This window comes from Lithobates pipiens, unplaced genomic scaffold (assembly GCF_037356315.1).
Source record: "Lithobates pipiens isolate NorthernLeopardFrog02 unplaced genomic scaffold, aLitPip1_a1.2 Scaffold_16, whole genome shotgun sequence".
NCBI classification, from domain to species: Eukaryota; Metazoa; Chordata; class Amphibia; order Anura; family Ranidae; genus Lithobates; species Lithobates pipiens.
In genome coordinates, this window is record NW_027507748.1 from 535,928,617 (window position 1) to 535,955,911 (window position 27,295).

Sequence of the window (27,295 nt, forward strand, 5' to 3'; positions counted from 1 at the left end):
TCAGCAGCTGCAGTATTTGTAGCTGCTGACTTTTAATTATTTTTTTTTAGGGGGTACCCTACTTTAACCACTTAAGCCCCAGACCATTTGGCTGCCCAAAGACCAGAGCACTTTCTATATCGTACATCATAGGACACAGAGCCTTAAGTATTTGCTTAGTGGGTTATAGCTACCTTCAGTTGTTGACACTGGCACACCCAATACAGGAAGTTGATTCCCCTATATAACCCCTCCTCCTTCCAGAAGTACCTCAGTTTTTTTGCCAGTGTCTAAAGGTGTTGGCACGATTGAAGATGTGCTCTGCGGAGCTCCATGCTGGATTTAAAAAGCCTCCACAACCGGATCCATCCTGCCACTGCGGCTCTAGGATGGTACCTGGGCTCGCATAGAAGAACAAGGTTTTGCCTGTAATGCTCCTCTTTGAGGGCTGGACCCTAGGAACCAGGACTCTTTTTGGTCTTGCTACATTACCTAAAGCTGTCCTGAAGGGTGCTATACATGGTCCAAAGGAGTGGAACCCCTATTAAAAGGGCCCCAGTCTTTGAAGGTTTAACCACTCTGCCCGGCGTGATGGTTGAAGTTTGGATCTGTCTATTTATAGCAGTATCCTGCAGGGAGGAAAAGGTAAGAGGAAAGCATAGGAACTGCAAAGTCCATCTATAAATTTCTTTCAATTATATTGTAAAATGCCTTCAAAACTCCTCTAGAGGGAGTAATAGTGTATAGACTCTGTTTAAATCTGTGCTAATACAGCGTGTGTCTCAGCAGCTGGAGGAGGGGGGGTCTCCTCTCCCCTTAAATGGGGAAACTGAGTGGATAGGGATACATGTTATGTTTAAACAAGCATAAATCTGAAAAGCTGATAAAACGGCTGTGTAAATCCCCTTCCCTGCCTCCCCTCTGAGGTGACTCTTGCTAAAGCACAGGAAGGGCGTGGTGCATAGACAATCAGGCTCACACCTGAAAAAGCTTAAAGCTGATACTCTGGGAAACAGACAGTGTTTTTAAGAGCAGCTGAAGCAAGGCTGCCACAGGACACAGAAGCGCTGGTGCAGGTGAGTGGTTTACACAGGCATTTGCAGTACAGGAAAAAACATATTGTTTAGCATTAGATCATTCTATGCTACTACTGTTTTTCCTACTATTGTTGAAATAAATAGAACCGTTCTTAGAGTACCTTTTCTTTTTGTGCTTTGCACTATGGCTTCAAGGCTTACTACTAAGGCACCAAAACCACCCCCAGGCGCTGGGAACTCCAGAAATGCCTCCACATTGTCATCCTCTCTGGCGATACCTGACATGGCAAGCCAGGGTGAGTCATTGGAAGCAATTGGTGGTGCAACTGCTTCTCACACTTCAGCCCCTGTATACGTGACTGAAGATGCATTTTCCTCTGCCCTGCAGGGCTTAGAAAGAAGATTGGTGGCTTTAATCGCATCCTCCATTAAAGGGGATAAGAAGCGTGCTAGATCCCTCTCTCCCACTCCAAACCCATTACCAGGGAAACAGTGGGGGCAGGATGAGGTATTACCCTCAAATGATCAGGAAAAACAAACCGATTACTCCTCTGCGGAGGAAACAGCAGTTGAAGTTTCAGCTTCACAATCTGAGGTACAAATCCTTATGGACATGGTTCGCTCCACTTTCATGCTACCCCTAACAGAGTCAGCTGAAAATCTGGTTTCTTCTTTGGGTTCCTTGAAACCTTCACAACCAGTGCATGCGTTTCCAGTCCACACATTACTAGAGAAGCTTATTTATACTGAATGGGATCATCCAGATAAGCATTTTCTCCCTCCAAAGAGATTCTCAGTTCTCTATCCTATGAAGGATAAATTCACCAAAAAATTGAAAATTCCAGCAGTAGATGCTGTGATTTCCAGTGTGAATAAAAGTTTAACTTGTCCAGTGGACAATGCACAAATTCTAAAGTATCCAACAGATAAAAAGTTGGAATTCCTGTTAAAATCCTCTTTTTCTTTATCAGGTACTGTTGCTCAGCCTGCAATTGCAGCTATAGGCATCTGTCAGTCCTTAAAAGACCAGTTCACAGAGGCCCTTAAGGAGCTCCCCACACAACGGTTGGCCGATTTAAAAAAGCATTCTGTTTTGTCATGCTATAAAGGATTCTATTCACCAGGCGTCTCGCCTTGCACTTGTGCTAGTACACATGCGTTTGGCTAAAGGGTTGGTCTGCCGAAACACCCTGCAGAAACCTACTGTCTAGTTTTCCATTTCATGGGGAGCGACTATTTGGCGATGATTTGGATAAATACACCCAGACAATTTCCAGTGGAAAAAGTACTCTTTTGCCAGTCAAAAGAAAGTATAAACGCCCTTCATTTAAACTGACTTTATCTCCTGCGCCAATTGCATCCGCCTGTAGGCAGTGGCGACGGCTTCCACCATCAGATTCCAGAGGAAAATCGCAGGGTCAGGCCCAAGCTCAAAAGAAGAACTGGAGCCGCAAGACTACAAAGCAGATTACTAAGACCTCTTCATGAAGATGCATCTCCCCTCACCAAGGTGGGGGGGAAACGTCTACATTTCACAGAAGTCTGGCAGGGGGAAACTCAGGACAGATGGGCTCTCTCCACAGTGACTCTAGGATACAAACTAGAGTTTCGGGAGTTTCCACCATCTCACTTTCTGAGATCAAACGTTCCCAAGTATCCTGGGAAAAGACAATCTCTGTTTCAAGCATTAGACCGATTGACTCAAGGGGTAATCATACATATCCCCACAGAAGAAGGTTTAGGTTTCTATTCAAACCTGTTTTCAGTACCAAAACCGAATGGAGATGTCAGGCCCATTCTGGATCTAAAAAATCTAACTTGGTTCCTAAAATTTTTCTCATTTCAAATGGAGTCGATCAGGTCAGTGGTCTCCATCCTACAAGGCTTAGAACTTCCGGCGTCCATCGACATCAGGGACACATATCTGCTTGTCCCTATATTTCCCGCTCGCCAAAGGTTTCTGCGATTCAAAGTGGAACAATGGCACTTTCAGTTCGTGGTATTCACAAAAATATTGGCCCCACCTCTAGCCAGGTTGAGGGCATAGAGCATAACAGTGTTGGCGTACCTAGGCGATCTATTGTTAATAGACCAGTCAGTGACTTGCTTAAGGCAAAGCTTATGCATTACAACCAGTTACCTGGAAAGTCTTGATTGGATCCTCAACCTAGAGAAGTCTTCCTTAAAGCCAGTAAGAAGGCTAGATTACTTAGGCCTGATCATAGATACAGCCCAGAAAAGGGTGTTCTTGCCTTTCTACAATTGGGCGTAGAGATGAAGTTGGCCCTAAGTACTATTAAGGGCCAAGTCTCAGCCTTATACATTTTATTTCAAAGACCGCTTGTTGCGCATTCTTTAGTCCAGGGTTTTATGCAAGGGGTGAGGTGGATTAATCTGCCATTTAAATTACCTTTAACCCTTTTGGGACTTGAATTTAGTTTTGTCAGTGTTACAAAAACCGCCATTTGAACCATTACAGCATGTTCCCTTAGTCCTTCTGACTAGGAAGCTGATATTTTTGGTTGCTATATCCTCAGCAAGGAGGGTTTCAGAATTGGCTGCTCTTTCTTGTAAAGAGCCATATTTGATTATTCATGAGAACAGAGTGGTGTTACCCCCTCGTCCAGGCTTTTTGCCAAAAGTGGTTTCAGACTTTCATCTGAATGAAGATATTGTCCTGCCATCGTTTTTCCAAAAACCACGTTCCAGGGAAGAAAAATCGCTATATTGTCTTGATGTAGTGAGAACAGTTAAAATCTATTTAAAGAAAACTGCTCAGATTCGTAAGACTGATGTCTTATTTTTCTCTTATATTCACCGACCGGCACAGCTCCTCTCTGTAACTAAATGGGTTTGTTAGCCTGCCATTAGTAGAATTAGGCAAAAATTGTAACACAATGCACAGAACTTTAGTCCTGCCCCGGGGGGGTAGACCCTGTGCAACAACCCTCCCTGCTCCCAGGCAGAACTCAGTTTTATTTTGCCTAGTGAAGGAGAATGACCTAGGTCCATTTTTTTATGCAGGTTTGATGTTTTTTGCGCAAGATGAAGGATCCTGGGATCTTCTATCAACTGCCAGCTGGGTGACAGGCTGGTTAAGTTATCCTTGTAGTCTCCCCAGTCCGACCATCGAGCATGTGCAGGCCGCAGCTAAGACTCGGCAGGCCACGACATACCTCAGCTCCAGAGGTGGTCAGTGAGCTTCAATGCTCCGGGGTATACATATGACCGGGCTACTGATGTCTGGATCACAGTATACCGGGCCAGCAGCTACCCTGTAACTGCGCAGGAGTAGGTCTGTAATGGAATGTCTCCCAGCTCTTCAGGACTGGTAAGTACGGCTCTCCCTGCTTCGGTGGTGTGAGCAGCTGGGCATTCCCTGGGAGATCGATTCGGGGGCCACCTCATCTTCTCTTCTCTCCCATGTCCGTATCTCCCCTCCTTCCTCCCTCCAGGGGGGTGGCTGCATGTGCTGCGGGCAGTGTGTGTGTGGGGTTCGCTGGGTCTCTCACCTGTAGGGGGCTCTGTGAGGCTAGCGTTGGTCCTGGTCCCTGTCTGTGGGGGTGTTCTGACTGTGGGCAGGCAGTACTGTTCTGTGATTTTCCTGTCACCGCATCTTGGCTGTGGGCAAAGCAGGTTCCTCTTGTGAGCCTCAACAGCCATCTTCTATAGGATTTTCCTATTAGATGCATTGGCAGCCATTTTCTTGAAGCCTGAGCGCTCTTTTCATCGCAGTTCTCTTGTGACAGCTTCACATGTGCTCTCACATGCTGTTTCCTGTGTCCACTGTGTATACAGGACGCTGGATGGCTCTTTCCTGAATGCTGGTGCAAGCTCTGCAGAACGTTTCACCGCTATTCTATACAGCTGCTGCCGACACAGTTTCTTCACTCTGCAATTGGGTAACCTCCTAGGGACTACAGGCACGGCTAGCAACATTCCCAGAACGCCCCAGGGTGGTGAGTCTGGCACTAGGTTCCCCTACCCCCCCCCATGCGGTGGCAGCAGGAGGGTGGGACCTTCACTATCTTAAGTCCCCTTGCAGGTGGCAGACAGGGTAGGGTCAGCATGGCTTCAGAAACTGGTTTCTTCCCCTTGCAACGGGGTCGCCTGCGGATAGCGCTGTGCCCATGGACACCCAAGGCGGTCCTTAACTCTTTTGTTGCAAAAATAGAGGCAGTGCGTGGAAGGAAAGGTGCGCGTAAATGGCCCCAACCCCCCCCCCCTTCCTCTGGGGTGAGCTCTGATGCAGACTCGGGCCATGCTGCGGCTGGTGACCCCTGCTCTGGCCTATCAGACGAGGCTGACCAGGACCATTCGAACAGTGAGGATGATTCCGGGTCCGGGCACGACAAAGCGCTTGTTGGAGCACTTATCACAGCTATGCGTGATACCCTGAAGATACAGGAGCCAGGATCCCTCTGCTGAGGTAGCAGTCCCTTTTGGGTCCCGCAAGCCAGCACGTTCACCTAAGGTGTTCCCGTATTTGGCTTATTTTGACAAGTTCATCTACAGGGAATGGGGTCAGCCACAAAGGACCTTTTCGGTTCCCAAAAACATGGCGGTGCGTTACCCCTTTGAGGAAAGCCTTCTCAAAAAATGGTCTGCTCCTCCAGTCATGGACCCCCCAGTATCCAGGTTAAATAAAGTAACCACAATCCCGATAGAGGGGACTCCTGCATCCAAGGATCCCACGGACAGGAAGGCCGAGGCAGTGGCTCGTTCCTTGTTTACGGTTGTAGGGTCAGCCGTGCGACCAGTACTGGCATCCGCACTGGTGTCGCAGACAGTGACTGAGTGGGCAAAACATTTGCACCGCAAATTTGGAGAGCAAAACGCCTCCCCTGTCTGCGTGGAACTAGCAGACCAACTAGTGCAAGGCCTTAAGTATGTTTGTGACGCGGCTCTGGATACTCTCCCTCTGTTATCCAGGGCTTCAGTGTCAGCTGTGGTGCTGAGGTACCTGATTTGGTTTAAATGCTGGTCTGCTGACCAGTCATCCAAAAAAGCCCTGACGGATCTTCCCTTCCTTGGCGACCAGCTCTTTGGAGCTTCCTTAGATGACATTATTGAAAATGCCATGGGTGGTAAGAGTACATTACTCCCACAGGCCAGGAAGGCTAAGGAGCCACGCCGCAGGCAAAGGCCCTCTTTTTCCGCTCACAAGCGGCCTTTTCGTCCGCCCGGTGCTTCATCAAAACTTTCCCAGCCCGACAGGACGTCCACGGATGGTCAGAAGCTTCCCTGGAACCGCAAGCCTAACAAGCCTGCGAACAAAAGTGCTACTGCATGAAGGTTTGCCCCCCACCCACATCTCGGGTGGGGGGCTGCCATCGGGAGTTTTCAGCCCGGTGGGCGGTTATCCAACCAATGGGTCTGCGACCTGATTTCCACAGGCTAAAAGATAGGGTTTCTCTCTTGGCCGCCAAACAGATTCTTCCCCTCCGGCATACCCGGTTTGCCGGGAGGCCCTGCTAGGGGCAGTAAGGGACTTGCTGAATCAGGGGGTGATTGTACCAGTTCCGGAATCAGAGTGCTTCCAGTCGCAGCACTCCATCAAAGGGACTCCCCGGCGTCTTTGGACTTCCAGGATGCGTACCTGCACATATGCCTTATGCCATATGCCTCCAGCATCAAAAATGTCTGCGTTTGGCAGTCGGAGAAGCCCATTACCAGTTTGTGGCTCTTCCCTTTGGCCTGGCATCACCCCCCCCCCCCGAGTCTTTACCAAAGTACTGGCTCCAGTATTGGCGTGGGATCACGATCATGGGTTACCTGGCCGATCTCCTCCTGAGAGCATCTTCTGCCTCAGAATTAGAGGAGGATGTGGCGATCACCATGCAGACTCTGCGAGAATTTGGGTGGCTGTTGAACCTAAAGAAGTCCGTTGTTGTACCGACCTAGCGTCTGGAGTACCTGGGTTTACTATTGGACTCCAGGGAAGCGAGGGTCTTTCTCCCCTCAGACAAATTGCAGACTCTCAGATCTACGGTCAAACTACTGATAAACAGCAAGTGGTCGTCGCTCCGCTTTTACATGCGAGTACTGGGGCTCATGGTAGCCTCCTTCGAGGCAGTACCTTATGCCCAGTTCCACACCAGAGTCCTGCAGAAGGAGATTTTGACGAAATGGGACAAATCTCCATTGTCCTTGGATCGACAGGACCAGGTGAGCCAGCCAGTCAGGGACTCTCTGATCTGGGGGTTGAGGTCTCCGGTGATTCAGTCCGGGAAATCGCTCTTTCCTCTGAAATGGATGGTGATCACTACGGACGCCAGTCTCCCAGGCTGGGATGGAGTGATGGGGATTCAGTTGGCTCAGGGCCTCTGGTAAACGGACGAATCCAGGTTGCCGATCAATCTGCTCGAATTGAGAGCGATCAGGCTGTGCCTCCACGTGGTCGACGTGTCTTCAAGGACGTCCGACTAGGATACAGTCCGACAAAGCCACGGCTGTGGCGTACATAAATCACCAAGGGGGAACAAGAAGCTCAGCCGCTGTTAGGGAGGTCACTCACATACTTCGGTGGGCAGAGCAACACGTTTTCGGCCCTGTCAGCCATTTACATCCCGGGGGTGGAAAATTGGCAGGTGGACTGAGTCATCAGATTCTGGACCCAGGAGAATGGGTGTCACGTACCTGGTTGGAGAGCCCAAACGTGCAGGGAGCGGCGCCTCGTAAGCCTCCGGCTCGAGAGCCCCTGGAGGTGGAGACAGGGATTCAGGAGTCCGGAGGACACAAGTGCCAGGCTGGATAGCAGATGGCAGGCACAGCCGGAACAGGTAACTGACTGGAACGGTAGGTGCAACTAGCGCTGGAAGCCGGACAGGGACTGCAGGAACAGCTGGCACAGGTAGTCAAGCAGGAACCACAGGGGTAGTTGGTGCTGGAACTCGGGAGGACAGGCAGGCGTGGTCAGAGGCGAGCCGGGTCGGCAACTATCGGACAGCTGAGGTACAGAGCAGGAGGCAGAAGCATGGTCAATCAGGCAAAGGGTCGGAGGCAGGCAGCAAACAGACAAGGTCAAGGAACAGGCCGGGTACAGTATCAGGAACACACAGGAACTAGTAGCAGAAGTCACAGGAACGCTGTAGACAGGACAGCACCGTGGAGCAGAAGCTGATCCCTTAAATAGCCTGTTGGGCGCCAGGAACGGTCGCACGGTACGTTTGCGTACCCCCGCGGGTGACCGTGCTCCCGTTCGTGACCCCGCGTACGCCCGATCGGATTATCGCGCACCCGCGTGCGCTCGCTCGTATTAACGCGCACCCGCGTGCGCCTGTTAGGGACTACATGCACTCGCGTGCGTTCGTGTGCGCCAACCCGCGTCCGAGGGCACCGACGATCCTCTTGTACAGGAAACCTGCGGGTAAGTCTCTTATGTACGATCGGGATGGTGGAACGATCGTGACAATGGGTGTTGTTTCCGGAGATATTCAAGCTGCTGTGCCTGAAATGGGGCACACCAGATGTGGATCTATTGGCCTCCCGTCTCAATCGGAAGGTGCTGAGATTCATGTCCAGGACAAGAGATCCGTGGGCAGACACGTCAGACATGCTGGTGGCTCCGTGGGATCAGTACCAGCTGATCTACGCCTTTCCTCCACTGAAACTGTTGCCACGTCTGCTTCGCAGAGTGGAAGCCGAGGGGATTCCAGTAATCCTGGTTGCCCCATATTGGCCTCAGTGGCCCTGGTGCGCAGACCTGGTGCGTCTGGTGGCAGACGCTCCCTGGCGACTGCCGCTGCGAGAGGACCTCCTATCTCAAGGTCCAATCTTTCGCCCTGCTTTACCATCGCTGGCTTTAACAGCATGGCTATTGAGAGCCAGCTGCTGAGGAACTGGGGTCTGTCAGACTCTGTGATTCCAACTATGCTGAGGGAGTGGAAATCTTCATGGAAGATATACCATCGTACCTGGAAGGCCTACATCTCCATGTGTGAGGAGAAAGTGTGGCATCAGTGCTCCTTTTCTATATCCAGGATCCTGCTGTTTCTTCAGCAAGGAGTAGACCAGAAATTGGCCTTGAGCACCATTAAGGGGCAAATTTCAGCCCTGGTTGTCCTTTTTCAGCTACCCCTGGTGTCTCACTCATTAGTGAGTACCTTTGTTCAGGGGGTAGTCCCTTCGGTGCGTCCACCGTTACCCCCAGGGGATTTGAACCTGGTGTTGTCGGCGCTTCAGAAGCCGCTGTTTGAGAATATCAGGGAGATTCCCCTGTTGGCCCTTTCACAGAAGGTGGTCTCTCTAGTGGAGGGTTTCGGAATTGGCGGCCTTGTCATGCAAGTCGCCTTATCTGGTCATCCACTGGGATAAGGTGGTGTTGCGTCCGCAACTGTCCTTTCTACCGAAGGTGGTTTTGGCTTTTCATATCAATGAGGATATTGTATTACCATCATTGTGTCCTAAGCCAAAGCACCACAAGGAGGTGGCCCTTCACGCTCTTGATGTGGTTAGGGCTCTGAAGGTGTACTTGTCTGCCACAGCTCCCTTTCGGAAGTCAGACTCACTGTTTGTTTCGGTGGCTGGTCCAAAGAAGGGCAGGACGGCCTCGTCGGCCACCATTTCCAGGTGGATCAGACAGATTGTAGTACAAGCCTACGCCTTGAAGGGGCAGGTGCCCCCCTTTCCAGACACGGCCCACTCTACAAGAGCAATCGGAACATCTTGGGCCTTCCAACACCAAGCGTCTGTTGCTCAGGTGTGTAATGCGGCGACCTGGTCGTCTGTCCATAGGTTTACCAAGTTCTACAAGGTAGGCGTCATTGCAACGGCTGATGCCTGTTTCGGCCGCAAAGTTTTGCAGGTGGCCGTGTAGTTGCAATTGAGATTTTTTCCTGTTTTTGCGATAAAAACGCAGTACTGTTTGTTAATGCACCATTGCATTACGTCCGCACAAAGGTTGCGGTGTTGGGGATCTCTCCTGTTGAGAATGCCCGGTTATATGGCGGTGTGTTTTTCCGTACACTGCTGTTTTTTTGTGGGTTTAGTTTTCACTAGTTCCCACTTGCCATGGTGGATGAAGTTTTAATGCTGTTTTTTCCCACCCCCTCGTTTGGCACTGCTTGGGGACGTCCCATTTAGTTACAGAGAGGAGCTGTGTCGGTCGGTGAATATAAGAAAAAATAGGATTTTTGTATTCGCCGTACAATCCTTTTCTTTGTAATTCACCGACCGACGCAGCACCCACCGCTCATTTTATCTACGTTGTACTGCTTGTTGACGTACTGAGTTATGCCTGGGAGCAGGGAGGGTTGTTAGCACAGGGTCTAAAGTTCTGTGGGTGGGACTAAAATTCTGTGTATTGTGTTACAATTTTTGCCTAGTTCTCCTAATGGCAGGCTAACAAACCCATGTAGTTACAGAGAGGAGCTGTGTCGGTCAGTGAATTACAGAGAAAAGGATTTTACGGTGAGTACAAAAATCTTATTTTTTTTAGCAGAGACCCTAGAGAATACAATGGTGGTTGTTGCAATATTGTATGTCGAACTGTATTTGCTCAGCAGTCTTTCAAATGCAAATTTGGGGAAAAAATACACTTTAATGAATTTAAGAAGAAAACGAAACAGTAAAGTTAGCCCAATTTTTTTGTATAATGTGAAAAATGATGTTATACGCTAATCATGAGAGATTCATGATATTTATTCTAAGCAAAAAAATTGTGATTCTCATTTTAGCCAGAAAAGCACAGCTTTAATATGTATGTACAGTATATATATATATATACATATATATACATATATATATATATATATATATATACATATATATACATATATATATATACATATATATACATATATATATATATATATATATATATATATATATATATACATACACACATATATATAGTATATACATGGCATAAATCTTCCACAGTAATACACAAAGGAATATTAAAAAATGCATTTTATTTCACAAGTAATTGGAAAATATTTTTATTCTGAAAATAAATGATCTGCAGTAAACATTGTAATGAATTTTTTTTCAGGTGTACAGACTAAAACATGTGGAATTTCTAAAATTTAGAAACAACCCCATCAAAGACATTCCATTTGGGATCCACAACCTAAAGAAACTCAGGACTTTGATAGTGTCATTTTGCTCATTATCTTCTCTGCCAGATGGGTATGCATTTATTCCTTCCAAAGCATGGTGCATGCATGTGGTAAAAGTAAACTCAACAAGTTCCAGCCCGGCCAATGTATCCATAGGGCTGAATTACAAAAGGTTTGCGCCATGCGTTGCGGCGCACCCCGATACGCAACGGCCGTTTTCGTATTCACAAAGCATTTGTGCCTGTAACACAGCGCAATTCCCCATTTACTAATAACATGCCGATGCACGGGAGGCGGCAATCTGTACGCCGCTATAGACCTGGCGCACACATTCTTCAACTCAGAATTAAAAAAAAAGTCAAGTTGAGAGGTGCGCCTGTTCAACTTATGCAAATGAATCTACGCGGCTTGACATTTACTGGAAGTGTCAATATTATGGGGGTGATGTGAGGAAGTATTGTTTTAACTGTCCAAGTAACAAATATGCCCAAAATAGAACGGAAAAGTAGCTTTCTCTGAGCAAGCTTGCTGCACCTGCAAATACACTTGGAGCTGCGTGGGGTCAATTTATGCACTGGGGATGCTCAAGCATTTGCGCATGTTCAGGTGCTCTGGTTCACTGCGCTGGCAAAATCTTAGTAAATATCAAGCTGCGTAGATTCATTTGCATAAGTTGAACAGGCGCACCTCCCAACTTGACTTTTTTTGCGCTGGTTCACTTCTATGGGTTTTTTTAAGGCTATTTGCACACAGGTCATGTTAGCATTAAGAAAAAAAAATGCTTGGGGGTCCCCCGAAATTCCATACCAGGCCTTTCAGGTCTGGCATGGATTTTAAGGGGAACCCCGCACCAAATAAAAAAATGGCTTGGAGGTCCCCCTCAAAATCCATACCAGACCCTTATCCGAGCACGCAAGCAGGCAGGAAAAGAGGAGGGGGGGGGGGCGCTGTCTCTGAACCGTACCAGGCCACATGCCCTCAACATTGGGAGGGTGCTTTGGGGTCCCCCCAAAGCACCTTGTCCCCATGTTGATGAGGACAAGGGCCTCATCCCCACAACCCTGGCCGGTGGTTGTGGGGGTCTGCGGGTGGGGGGCTTATTGGAATCTGGAAGCCTCCTTTAACAAGGGGACCCCAGATCCCGGCCTCTCCCCCTGTGCACCATTTCACCAAAAAAGTGACAAAAGTGTTAAAAATGACAAGAGACAGTTTTTGACAAGTCCTTTATTAAAGTCTTCTTCTTTCATCTCCTTTCTTCGGGTCTTCTTCCTTCTTCTTTCCTTCATAATTCGGTTTCTTCCTCCATCTTCTTCTTCCTCCTTCTTCTTTCTCCATCTTCTCCTTCTTGCTCCGGTGTTCTTGTCCGGCATCTTGGGCATGGCGGTTTTTTTTTTATTATTAAAGTCGCCTGGCCTGGGGGGCGACATAAACTCATGCTGTAAGTCGCCCCAAGTTGCGCTGTGATTCACACTCTAGTCGTGTCCAAGTTGCCTCCCAAAGTCTATTGGACACAGCCAATTGCTGATCACGATACCCAGCCACTCAGAGTGGCTGTGGTACCATTTGATTGCTGTCACCAATTACAGAGATCAAAGTTACAATAGTAAGCAAAGGCTGTCATTGATAGTAGTAGTAGTTTGCATGAATAACGGAAAATTGTTACCAATACTTACTGTAATTTTCCTTTCCTGGCCTGCCCTCACGTAAGCACACAATGGGTTAACCCCTTCCTCCAGTCTCTCAGTACCACCTTCTCTTAGCTGATAAAAGGGAGCCCCTTCTCCCCTGCCCTTGTTCCATTACTAGCGGACGACAGGCTTGTAGGGAGGGGAAAAAGATTGTACTGACGTGAGGGCAGGCCAGAAAAGAAAAATTACAGTAAGTATTGGTAACAATTTTCCGTTTTCCTGGCCAGCCTCATGTCAGCACACAATGGGATTTGATTTAGCTGATATAGGGTGGGATAACAAAAAGAGTTGAAAAACAACTGGTAATACTGCTTTAGTGAATATTTTATTTTGCTTGAAAGGGTGCTGACACCACTGCGTTTCCAAAATTTGATGTACTAGCCACTGTGACATCTAAATTGTAATGTCTTGCGAAGGTTTTGCAGGAGCTCCAACTAGCGGTCCTGCATATGTCTTCAACCGATATTTTAGCGGAAGCTGCCCATGAGGCTGCCACCCCTCTTGTAGAATGAGCTCTAATAACTTGTGGAGGCGTCAGCCCCTGTTTCTCATATGTGAGGCTTATCCCCTTGGTGATCCAGGTAGCTATGGCTCTAGCTGATGCCGCTTCTCCTCTTCTAGGTCCTGATTGCAGGACGAACAAGGTATCCGTTTTGCGCATCTGTAGAGAGCGGTTTAAGTAGGTTGAAAATAAGTTGACCATGTCCAATGGTCTGAGATCTAGTTCCTCCGCTTCTCTCGGCAGTTGGGTGAAGCTGGGTAGGACCGCCTCCCAATTTACATGGAACTTGGAAACCACCTTAGGGGTTAAGGCTGGCGAGGGCCTTACGATCACTTTGTCTGGGAGAATGATGCAAAAGGAATCTTTGCAAGATAGAGCTGCCAGCTCTGAAACTCTCCTTGCTGGCGTTATGGCTGTGAGGAAAATCAGCTTGACTGTCAGGAACCAGAGTGGGCATGTCTCTGCAGGCATGAATGGATGTTGGAGCAAAGCTTTTAGCACTGTGCCCAAGTCCCAAGCTGGGAACAGGGACTTCCTTGGTGGTCTTATTCTTGTGGCCGCTCTAAGAAATTGCTTTATTAGTGGCTTGTCTGCCCATTTGTGGCCTGTGAAGCAAGACAAGGCTGACACCTGCACCTTTATGGTGTTGTATGCTAAGCCCATACTTAAAGCTGACTGTAAAAACTCCAGCACCTGCACAATGTTTGCGGACAATGGGGAGAAATTTTGTTGTAAAGCGAATTCTGTAAATTTTCTCCAAATCCTGGTGTATGTGGCATTAGTTGTGGCCCTTCTTGACTTCAATAGTGTCGAGAGTACCTCCTCTGAGATGCCCTGAGACTGCAGTCTGGCTGATTCAACAGCCATGCTGTCAGTTGCAATCCGTCTGGGTTGGGGTGACACCATTGGTCCTGCTGTAGAAGGTCCCTCCTCAGCAGCAGCCTTATTGGGGGAACTGCCGCCATCTGCAGGAGCAGTGGGAACCATGGCCTTCGTGGCCAGAAGGGTAGGATTGCAATTGCATGGACGTTCTCCCTCACAATTTTTAATAGGATTTTCATTATCAGTGGTACCGGTGGGAAAACCTAGACTAGGGGAAATTCCCATGGGATTGAGAAGGCATCTTGAGCTAGTGCTTCGTTGCAGTGGAATCTTGACACAAACTGGGGGTACCTGTGCATTCTCTGGGGTCGCCATCAGATCTACCGAGGGTGTACCCCACCTGTAAAAGATTGTTTTCAGATAGTCCTTATTGAGTGCCCACTCGTTTTTGTTGGGAAAATCCAGACTCAGATGGTCTGCTATGTAATTTTGACTGCCCGAAATGTAGGCTGCCGTCAAGGCTTCCATATGTGCCTTGGCCCAGGCGAATATCTTGGTTGCCAACTGCAGCAGCGGCAGGCTCTTGGTTCCTCCCTGATTGGTTATATAAGCGACCGCCGTCCAGTTGTCCAACATAAGCTTGACCCGGGCTCCCTGAATCAAATTCTCGAATGCCTAGTATCTTGTTTGTAACTCAAAAAGGTTGGAGTGTCTGGTCTCCATCCTGCTCCATTTGCCTTGAACCCGTCTGCCGAGGCAGTGAGCACCCCAGCCCCGGAGACTGGCCTCCGAGGTTATTTGGATCCAATCTCCGGGGCCGAGGGGCTTGCCCCGCGACAGAGTTCCTGGCACTATCCACCATGACAAGCCCTGGCGGATCCGTCTTGGTATGAATATTTTTTGGTGGAGTGATACTCCATCCCACTGGTTCAGAAATGACGTTTGGAATGCCCTTGTATGAAATCTTGCCCAGGGAACAGCTGGGGTTGCTGCGGTAAACATTCCAAGAAGCGTCATACAGTCCCTCTCTGACAGCGACGAGGACTCCATCACGTTTTTCACACAGGCTACTAGCTCAGCTATCTTGCAATGTGGTAGCAAGACCTGCCCTTTGTTTGTGTTGAAAACAAGCTCTAGGTACTCCATCTCTTGGGAGGGAATCAACTGGCTCTTCTGCTTGTTGATAATCCAGCGAATTCGGATAGAATTTTCAGCACCACTTCGCCTTGTGCTGTTACCTCTTCGATTGCACGGGCCACTACCAAGATGTCGTCTAAGTAGTGGAAAATTTTTATGCCCCTCAAACGTATAACAGTGAGGGTAGCTAGCAAGATCTTGGAAAAGACTCAAGGTGCTGTGCCGATTCCTAAGGGAAGACATTTGAACTGGAAATGATCTTCCCCTACCATGAAACTCAGGTATCTTTGGTGATGCCTGTTGATTGGGACATGAAGGTAGGCATCTGCTAAATCGACTGATATTAGCCAGTCCCCTGGTTGCAGAATTGATATAATTGTAAATATTGATTCCATCCTAAATGTCTTGGGATCGATGTAGTGGTTTAGAGATCTTAAGTCTGAGACCTCCGGAGGCTTTGGGCACCAGAAAAATTGGGGAGTAAACCCCTGTTTCCTGCTGCTTTACAGGAACTTACGAGATTGCCTCTTTCTGAAGTAATTCTTTCACATATTCTTGCAAGCACCTTTGTTTCTTCTGATCTTGTGGCCATTCTGTCTGGACAAAGATGACTGGTGGTTTTTCTCTAAACATTATCTTGTACCCTCGCTTGACCGTTTTCTGGACCCATTGGTCCTTGACCTTCTCCGCGCATACCTTCCAAAAGGATGCCAACCTGGCACCCACCTGGGGGTGATGGGCGGTCAACCCGTCAAAAGGACTTCTCCGGTTTCTTAGCGGTCTGAGCGGCCTTAGCCTTCACGTTCCGAAGAAAGGAGCTTTGTAAGCCTCTCCATTGGGGTCTTGTATATTCTCGGCCTGGTCTATATGACCTGGCCTCCTGCGACCTTCTGAACTCTGATTGGCCTGACCAAGCGGTTTGCCGTCTCCTTTTGGGTCTCTGTGGTAGCAGACCCGACTTCCCTCCAGTAGCTCGTTTAATAGCTTCCTCCAGGGTGTCCCCGAAAAGCATCTTGCCCTTGTATGGAATGTTACAAAGTGCCTGTTTCGAGGTACTGTCTGCCACCCAATGGCGTAACCATAGGGCCCTTTTTGCCGTTACTGAAAACATCATAATTCTTGCAAGCAGTTTTACTAGGTCTATAGAGGCTTCTGCCAAAAAGGCGGCTGAGAGATAAAGTTCCTCCATTGCTGAAGTGATTCTGGCCGTCTCTACGTCAGACTTCAGGGCCGTCTCCACATTTGTGACCCAGTCCTTCAGCGCCCTGGAGATTAAAGTTAGGGCTATGGCCGGGCGACAAGCTGCTCCAGCAGTTAAATAGATCTTCTTTAGATCTGTGTCTGTGCGTCTGTCCATTGGGTCTCTGAAGTTAGCAGCATCTGGGGTGTTAAATGGGTATAATCCTAAAAAGCGATTTTGTAAGTTCGCCTTCCCTTCCAGCTTTCCCCATTCCTCATCGCATAATTTGCGGATCTCCGTCATGAACAGGAAGGTTCCCCCTTGCCTTTTCAAGTTAGGGAAATATCTTTTAATTTTTTCCAGAGGCTGAGTGTCTTGATCCCAGTCTATGACCCCCTTCACTGCTACAATGTAAGGGTCTATGAGTTTGGAAGTCGAACAAATATTCCAACGGTTCATCAGAGTCTGAAGAATCTCCTGAAGATATTTCAAGCCCTGGTGATGCATCTTGCTTCTGCTTAGATGCGTTCTTGGCTCTAGGCTTAGTCCCGGAGGCACTGCGACCGCCTGCATACTCTCTGTCACTGCCTCCTGAATATAGTCTTTTGTCCTACGTGCCTCTGTTTCTCTATCTGTGGCTACATCTCTTATGCATTCTGCACACGAGGGCTTTTCGGGGGCGGATGGCGCTGAACAAGCCCAGCAGAGGCCTTCGGTGGGACGGCCTCTTGTCACACTTGGTTCTGCCGTCCTAGCTGTCTGAGCATTTTTGCGGCTTGGACCGCCCATTGCTTGGGGTCTATGTCCTGTGCGTGACCCAGATGTATGCGGATATTTTGAACGGTGGCGGGACTTTATCTTCCTCGACTGTCTTTTTTTAAGACTTCTGCTCCTATAAAGACAAAACACCTTATTAGGCTGGTGTTGCACTCTTTTGTTTTGTGGCCCCCGTAGACCCCTCCTACCTTTCCGACGATCTTCGTGCACTTTGGGGCTGTGGTGAGCTCATACTACAGCAACAAAAGACAGGATATAGAAATAAGAAAAAAGACGTTCCTATTCTATCGCTTTTTTTTTTTTTTCTACTGGCTCTTTAAAGGAAAAAACTTAATAAACCTTAATACTGGATATGGAGTCACTCAGGGTGGCAGCAGATTTGTAGGGTATCTGAAAAGCTGTAAACACATGGTGCAATGCATTTTGTGATCATGGCTCAGTAAACACTGACACAGCCCAGCCACCCCTCCCCCACTGTAAAGGAAAACTCACCAGTATACTTCTCTCCCTAGCTGTGGAAAACAGCACTGGAGCTTCTGGCTCTCCAGGCTTTATAGCCCCACAGCCCCGACCCCCTGTGCGGTCATCAACGGCCGACAGAAAACACAGGGGAGATGGCCGGCGCAGCAACTAGAAAGCAGGAAAGGAAAGCACAATACTACAGCAACACCATAGCCTAAAAATTGTAAGCTCTTTAAGCCTTAGTATGCCCGCATGGCTCCTGCACATAGAGCGTCCAGTGTGATAAAAGCAACTACCTTTATTGTTCTGGACCTTCCAATCCCAGGAGAGGCTTGAACCTGGGTGTGTATGTTCGATAGGGGGGTGTAGTCTAATCCACGAGCATGGTGGCCTGGAGTCCGACCAAAAAAAAAGGAACAAGGGTAGGGGAGGAGGGGCTCCCTTTTATCAGCTAAGAGAAGGTGGTACTGAGAGACTGGAGGAAGGGGTTAACCCATTGTGTGCTGACGTGAGGCTGGCCAGGAAAAAACCTTTGCATAATGTTAGATATTGCTTATTACAGTGATCATTACTGTAATAAGCATAAGAGTGAAAAATAAAAATCCCTGATCACCCTCCCAGAGTAGTACAGTGTCACTACGATAGCACTGCTCTGGTGACAATAAAATATATATATATATTATATATATATATATATATATATATATATATATATAATCTCACAAAAGTGAGTACACCCCTCACATTTTCTTTTTTTTTTTTTATATTTTATTATATCTTTTCATATGACAACACTGAAGAAATAAAACTTTGCAGAAATGTAAAGTTGTTAGTGTACAGCTTGTATACCAGTGTAAATTTGCTGTCCCCTCAAAATATCTCAATACACAGCCATTCATTTCTAAACCGCTGGCAACAAAAGTAAGTACACCCCTAAGTCAAAACTTTCAAATTGGGTCCAATTAGCCATTTTCCCTTCCCGGTGTCATGTGACTCATTAGTGTTACAAGGTCTCAGGTGTGAATGGTGAGGAGGTGTGTTAAATTTGGTGTTATCACTCTCACACTGGTTACTGGAAGTTCAACATTGCACCTCATAAAAACAAAAAAACCTAGTGGGTTCTGAGAGATGTTTTTCAGCTGTAAAAACGCTCTAACGGTGATAAACGCTCAAAAAATTCACTCACCAGCGTTTTTTGATATATATATTTTTTTCACTAAAACAGATATTGCAAAAAAGTTGAAAAACTCACTGCAAAGCTACTGACGTTTTTATAACGTTATTTTAATGTCCAGTGTGCATGAGGCCTGAAACTGAGCTGCAGCACAGTGGCCAAGACCATTCAGCGGTTTAACAGGACAGTTTCCACTCAGAACAGGCCTCGCCATGGTTCGACCGAAGAAGTTGAGTGCTTGTACTCACCGTCATATCCAGAGGTTGTCTTTGGGAAATAGACGTATGAGTGCTTCCAGCATTGCTGCAGAGGTTGAAGGGGTGGGGGGTTAGCCTGTCAGTGCTCAGACCATACGGCACACACTGCATAAAATTGGTCTGCGTGGCTGTCATCCCAGAAGGAAGCCTCTTCTAAAGATGATGCACAAGAATGCATGCAAACCTTACTGGAATCATGTCCTGTGGTCCAATGAGACCAAGATAAATTTATTTGGTTCAGATGGTGTCAAGCGTGTGTGGTGGCAACCAGGTGAGGAGTACAAAGACAAGTGTGTCTTGCCTACAATAAAGCATGGTGATGGGAATGTCATGGTCTGCGGCTGGGGCTGCATGAGTGCTACTGACACAGGGAAGCTACAGTTCATTAAGGGAACCATAAATGCCAACATATACTGTGACATACTGAAGCAAAGCATAATCCCCTCCCTATCAGAGACTGGGCCGCAGGGCAGTATTCCAATATAATAATAAAGATGACCACTGCCTTGCTAAAGAAGCTGAGGGTAAAGGCGATGGACTGGCCAAGCATTTCTCCAGACCTAAACCCTATTGAGCATTTGTGGGGCATCCTCAAACAGAAGGTGGATGAGCGCAAGGTCTCTAACATCCACCAGCTCCGTGATGTCATCATAGAGGAGTGGAAGAGGACTCCAGTGGCAACCTGTGAAGCTCTGGTGAACTCCATGCCCAAGAGGGTGAAGGGCAGTGCTGGAAATTAATGGTGGCCACACAAAATATTGACACTTTGGGCCCGATTTGGACATTTTGACTTAGGGGTGTACTCGCTTTGGTTGCCAGCGGTTTAGACATTAATGACTGTGTTGAGTTATTTTGAGGGGACAGCAAATTTACACTGTTATACAAGCTGTACACTCACTACTTTGCATTGTAGCAAAGTGTAATTTCTTCAGTGTGGTCACATGAAAAGATATAATAAAATATTTACAAAAATGTGAGGGGTGTACTCACTTTTGTGAGATACTGTGTATATGTGTGTGTGTGTATATATATATATATATATATATATATATATATATATAATTTACATACTGTTACCAGAGCAAGTGCAATGTCACTATGGTAACATTGTACCGCTGTGACGGTGATCATGTACAATGGCTAGCTGCTCTGATATCACTGTATGTTAGTGCCGCGAGCCATTATATCTGATCACCGCCACGGCAGTACAATGTCATCAGACCAGTGCTGTCAGTTAGTACCCTAATCACCGCAATTCTCTCAGTGTCCCTAATCACTGCCACCCACTCACTTTGTCCCTAATCACCACCACACCAGTCAGTGTCTATACACGCCATCACCCACTCGGTGTCCCTGATCACTGCAACACCAGTCATATTGTCCCTAATCACTTCCGCACCAAGTTAAATCACTGCCACACCAGTTACTGTGTCCTCGATCACCGCCACACCGGTTACTGTGTCCCCGATCACCGCCACACCGGTTACTGTGTCCCCGATCACCGCCACGCCGGTTACTGTGTCCCCGATCACCGCCACACCGGTTACTGTGTGCCTGATCTCTGCTACTCCAGTTACAGTGTGTCTCATCACTAACACATCAGTGCAGTGTTGCCTCCGCATGCCAAATGTACTAACCCTGGTCTCTTTATTGACCACGTTTCTGTCTGCTGCCTGGACCAATCTTTTGCTTGTTTGCTGACCATGTCTCTGCCTGTGGCCTAAACTGACCCATCTGCACATACTGCTGACTACATTCCTGCAAGACACCAGGCCAGTGATCATGGCAGTCCTGGGGCAGCTATGTACCAGTAGGCTAGATTTGCTTGACTTATAGGAACTGGGATAGCTATAGGTGGCTTTATTCCCTGACCACTTATACAGAAGTATATGGGACGACCCATAGTTAGTGGGATTGACTCTATCACGTCCCGGGTGGGCAGATATATAGATTCTTATTTACAACCTTTGGTTCGAGAAACGCCTTTCTATGTCAAGGACTCAAGGCATATCATTAATATGTTAGCGAATATTTCTGCTAAACCTGGCATTTGGATGGTTACGGCAGACGTTACATCTCTGTATACTATCATCCCACATAATTTGGGGTTTGAAGCAGTTCAAACGTATTTAGACAGGGATTCCAGCCTTTCTAGTGAACAAGTGACTTTCATTATGTCTCTACTTGAATTTGCGGCCTCTCATAATTATTTTTGGTTTGGTAATCAATTTTATAGGCAGGTCAAGGGAGTTGCTATGGGGGCTAAATATGCCCCCAGCCTGGCGAATCTCTTTATGGCCAGGTGGGAGGAGGACGTCATCTATGTTAAAAATATACCACAAATAGCCCTATGGGCTAGATATATTGATGACGTCCTCCTCTTATGGGATGGTAGGGACCATGATTTGAAAGATTTTTTGGAATCTTTAAATAAGAACCAAAGGGGCATACAACTCAATTATGAGATGTGCCAATCAAAAATCCATTTCTTAGAGCTTGAGATTTCCGTGAAAGATGAGCGTTTTGTCACCTCTACGTTTTTCAAAGATACGGATAGGAATTCTTTCATTCCTATGGATAGTTGTCATCACACCCCTTGGCTTAAGTCGATCCCTAAAAGCCAATATATAAGACTGAGACGGAATTGCTCTGAGGTAGGAGAATTCCTGTCACAAGCAGAGGTTCTCACCACGAGGTTCCTTGAGAAAGGCTATCAACAGGATTTTTTGTCTGACATTATCAATAAAGTGGCTAACATGAGTCGACATGAACTACTCGTTGAGAAAGGCCCACGAGTGAATAATATCCAGGTGGGTGTCCCTTTTGTGACTACCTATTCTGTTCAACAGAGGAATATAAAAAAACTAGTTAACAAACATTGGCATATTGTTAGCAGTGACACGGTGCCAGAGAGGCCAAGAAGAGTTTTTAGGGGTGCCTGTTCATTGAGAAAACGATTGGCACCTAACGTTATTGACCCACCGTTGAGAAGTAGGGTTTTTTTCGATCAGCTAACTGGCTTCTATAAGTGTGGAAGAGTCTGTTCTTTAAATTCATGTTCATGCAGACATACCATCTCATTTGATAGTACTGCCACAGGGTTGGGTCATGTTATTAAGCCTTGTATTATGTGTTCCACAACTGGGGTAGTCTATTTGTTGCAGTGCCCTTGCGGGCTACAGTACGTGGGACGGACCAAGCGCCAATTACAGGTGCGATTAAATGAGCATATTACCAATATACTGATTGTGTTACCTAAACATTCTGTATCCAAACATTATTTAGTGGCGCATAATAAAGACCCTTCGAACACCCTATTTTTAGGAATAGATAAATTTAAGCCTCATTGGCATGGTAGTTCCTTGGTGATAGGGATTTCAAGGCTTGAAATGTCCTGGATCCATCGTTTAAAATCATACACCCCATATGGATTGAATATTGATACCGATATTAATGCTTTCATAGATAATTCCTGATTTTGTTCAGTTTATTTGGTAGGCCTTTTTGATTATTACCAAATGTGATTTATATATCTTTACCTCTGTTGTGCTTTTGTAAACCCATTCTGAGATGCGTGATGGGCCTCAAGTATAACTATTGCATTATTGGTAAAATGTGCGGGGTAACAATTGTGTATATATATATATATATATATATATATATATATATATATATATATATATATATATATTTTTTTTTTTTTTTTTTTTTTTTTTGTATGGGGGGGTCATTTTTCCTGCTATGAGTATTTTTCACTATTTCTTTATTTTTTCTCCTATTCATTCACTGTATATAAAAAGTTTTTTATATAGTTATTAATATTGATTTATCAGTATATTCACTATATTGATTAATTATGGGTACATATATTTACTTCAGGGTAGGCACAAATTCACATAATATATTCAACTTGATTTTGTATTTATTTTAATCTATATTTAGTTTAAATTTATTATCACATATTTTGATAATTTTTTAATTATGTGTTTGTGTGTGTTTAAAGTGGTAGTATGGTCGATTTTTTAACTTTTACCTACAGGAAAGCCTATAATAAGGCTTACCTGTAGGTAAAAATAATATCTCCTAAACCTGTACGGTTTAGGAGATATTCCCCTCGGTATGCGCCGCTGACTGCAGCGGCGCATGCGCACAAGGGGGTTCTCTCCGTGAAAATCCGGCAGCGCTCGTGCGGCCGGACTGAAATCTCCCGCGCGCATGCGCGGGAGTGACGATGTCGCGGCTCCGGCCACTCACAGCGCTGGAGCCGCGATACCCGGAAGAGACGCCGAGGGAGCATGTCAGCTCCCTCGGCGTGGATCGGGCCAGATGTCGGGGCCTCGTTCTAAGGTAAGTATTTCATAATGAGCTAGTATGCGGTGCATACTAGCTCATTATGCATTTTGCTTTGCAGGTTTAAAAAAAAAAAAAAAAATTGCGGGTTTACTACCGCTTTAAACACACAATTAATTCATGCCCAGTATGTGGGGTATTCACTTTATATATACACATTTTTATATAAGATCTATACATATATATTTTTAGTATTTTCACTTTTATATATATATATGCTCATATATTATATATATATTTTCTTTATTTTTTCATTTATTATATTTTTTATTTTTTATAAATTTTTTCTTCATTTTTCTTCATTTCTATATTTATTTAATTATTTTCAGTTATATATATATATATACACTTTTTTATTTAAGTTTATATATATATAGGTTTTCTAGATTTCTATTGTGAATAGGGTTTACATCATATCGGATCTAATGTGATCCCCCTTGTTTATATAATCTATTACAGTCGTAATCGCATATTGCAATTTCGATACTAGGGGCCACACTATAGTATGGCCATCTTTTATTCTTTCCCTTATCCAATATGGAATAATCAGAGTTTTTTTGGCATCAATCAAGATGGCGTCGTGGGCCGGATCTTGCATCTCAGAAGGAGGTCTGGCTATAAATGGTTGTGCGTCGCTGCGCTGCCCGTTCCCCATTGATAACGTCATTTATGACTAAATGCGTCTGGGAAGGTACGCAGTGACGCCACCACGCTCTACGAGGGGAGGACGGGCTTTTGAATGCCGGCCGGCTTTTTGTGATTTCTTTTCGATGCTGTTTTAATGGATACCTTATGTAAGTGCAATCGTTTATAGTATAATAAAATATCTGAATGGTTTTACACTATGGAGGCATCTTTCTCTTTCTTGGGCTAATGCTGGTGATATACCCGATTGCTGACCGTGGAAGTTGTTTTTTGCGATGCTGCCATACACTGGGGATAGCAGATCAGTTAGCGTTTGACCCAAGGATAATGACACGGATGATTTATTATTAAGACTACATTTTGACACGGATGATTTACTATTAAGGCTACAATTTGACCTGTATCTGGTAAGTGCATCTTAATCTCGTTGACGGGCACTGGTTTGCAGTTTCGTGTGGATTCACCGTGGTGTCCTTATAAGAACATACATAGTGAACTCTATCTCTCAGATTTGGCTCTCTTCAAGCTGTTTTTTCTGTTATATATTTATTTTTTAATGTCCTTTTTTCTCAATTAATTTGTGCGATACCAATGTTATTTATATAATAGGCAACAAATATTCATTTATTTATGTGTGTGCTATTAATTCTTTAGGTATTTTTCATTATTTTTGAATAGGGTTAGTGGTGCAGCTTTCCAAATCTTTCTACAATTTACTCTAGCGTGTGTATCCCACTCAGAGCTGTGGCCTTTATTTTAGTATAACTTTTTTTACGTTTTATATTTTTTATTTTTTCATTGTTTAACTTTAGTTTCCCCCTGAGCGCAGTTTATTTTTTATTTGTTACATTGTGTTCTGATACCTTTACTGCAGCTGGGGTTCTTCTTTTCTTTTTTTTTTGTATTTAAGACAAGTACGTTTTTGTCTTGCCTGGAGAGGGTACTTTTTGTAATATGGACAATTTTGATTTTAGAGCCACTAAGGTGGTAAATGTAGAGGGAGTGTTTGAACTCTATAGGGACGATGAAGGAGATTTAGGGGGGATGTTCACTAGGTTAAAGAACCTCATGGTCTCTGAAAATCACACAAAATGGGATATTACATATTTGGAAACATATATCAAACATGGAATGGTCCCTAGGAGTTTGAGGTGGGAGGTAGCCCCCCAAAGGGGAGATACGGACTTGGAGGAATGGTTTAAATATTTTAACACAGCTGGAGTGGCCTTCCTTAGATTTCTGGTTGAGAGGAAAACAGTTAAATTATCCAAATTAGATGAGAAAATCAAGAATCTCCAGGTTAAACTCACTTCTGTTAAAGGAAGTGCTGAATATTAGGAAAAATCCCAAAACCTTTTAAAAATTCTTGAAAAGGAGGATAGGGACCAAAGGGTTAAGAAAAAGAAGAAATATAATAGGGGCCTGGCGGACTATAATGGCAATATTGTTTTTGAATGGCAAAAAAAACTTTTAGAAGAGCTTCCTAAACCAAACAGTATGGAAGTGGAGTCAATCCAACCAGAGAGGGCGTCAGGCGGTATGGGTTTGTCATCTACCCAACCCTCGAATCAGAAACGTATACACCCTGTCAATCAAGTCCAACAAAACATGACCAATTATTCGTACCAATCCACCCATAGGGGGCGTGGTAACAATAGAGGGGCAGCACCCCAACAGGGTTTTTGGAGACCTCCTGGTCCCCCAAGACCCTTTAACGGCTATACCAATGGAAGTGCAAGCTATCCATCTTCCCAAAATGGAAATTATCCTCCACGTGGGAGAGATTGGGGTCAATATTTCAACCAAAGAGGAAGGGGTCCATCTATAAATCATCAAGATGGATGGAATTACCCTAATGGCAATGAATATGGCTATGGACCTTTTGCCCAAGAAAATACAGGGGATCGTTCTGAATGGGAATTTAATGTCCCCACCAGAAATGCATTCTTTCCACTGAGGGACCTTAATGGCCCAGAGGGGGAATGCAATTTACAACCTCCGTTTCCACCTACTGGTGGTACCCCATCGGTCGGGCCCCAACGGGTCCCTATTATGGACCCATTGGGGAGAGGTCCCCTTGGGCTGATGGGACCCAATAGTTGGGGTTTTCCCAAACCCACACAGGGCACCAAAAGGTTGGGAGAAAGAGGAGAGGAACCAGAGGGGGAGGGGAGTCAGAGCAGCAAAAAAGGCCCAGAATGTAGTAGGTAAGGGGATTTTTAATTTGAGCTCCAAACCTCTGTCTGCATCTGAACAGCAGATTTTGGACAAGGGGTTGAAATTTGTGCCACCCACCAGTCTGAATAAATTTCAGACGTATATGGACGTCCATAAATTCGTGAGGAAACTTAATATAAAAAGATATATGGTGGGGCTTTCTAATAATAGCAATGGGAATAATACAAGTACTGTGACCACGCAGGTGGTCCATTCGGGATTAGCAAATGCCTCGCTTTTTAACCCCCCAGGAACACTTCCACCAGCTTTGCGGGTGTTTAGGGATATAGTATTGAGAGATCTTGATTTATTGGAAGTCAAGAAAACTAGGATGAATAAAAACTTGCAAGAAGGTTTAGATTCATTGTGTAATAGGAAGGATCTGGTTATTAGGCCAGCTGATAAGGGCGGGGCGATAGTAGTATTAGATCGCGTCGATTATCTATCCGAAAAGAGTAGGATCTTGGATGATACTGACACTTATATCGTACTGCCCTCTGATCCAAAGACACAATATAAAAAGGAACTCGAAAGAATAGTTGCAGTAGGCCGTGAGGCTGGTATTTTGAATATCAAGGAAAGTTTATTTTTGATCCCAAGGGCCCCACGTACTCCAGTTTTGTATTATTTGCCCAAATTACATAAGAACTCTGTCTTCCCCCCGGGACGACCCATAGTTAGTGGGATTGACTCTATCACGTCCCGGGTGGGCAGATATATAGATTCTTATTTACAACCTTTGGTTCGGGAAACGCCTTCCTATGTCAAGGACTCAAGGCATATCATTAATATGTTGGCGAATATTTCTGCTAAACCTGGCATTTGGATGGTTACGGCAAAATATACCACAAATAGCCCTATGGGCTAGGTATATTGATGACGTCCTCCTCCTATGTGATGGTAGGGACCATGATTTGAAAGATTTTTTTGGAATCTTTAAATAGGAACCAAAGGGGCATACAACTCAATTATGAGATGAGCCAATCAAATATCCATTTCGTAGATCT

At 45.7% G+C, this 27,295-nt stretch overlaps 1 protein-coding gene across 4 annotated transcripts in view; it reads left to right on the forward strand.

Moving 5' to 3' along the window:
- The window catches only part of LRRC63 (leucine rich repeat containing 63), a 121,994-nt gene that overhangs the window by 70,462 nt on the left and 24,237 nt on the right, over positions 1 to 27,295 (forward strand). For all 4 annotated transcript variants that reach the window (XM_077483242.1, XM_077483241.1, XM_077483244.1 and 1 more), the window contains one exon: positions 11,011 to 11,147. In XM_077483242.1, the coding sequence (XP_077339368.1) occupies positions 11,011 to 11,147 (137 nt within the window). The remainder of the gene's footprint in view (positions 1 to 11,010; positions 11,148 to 27,295) is intronic.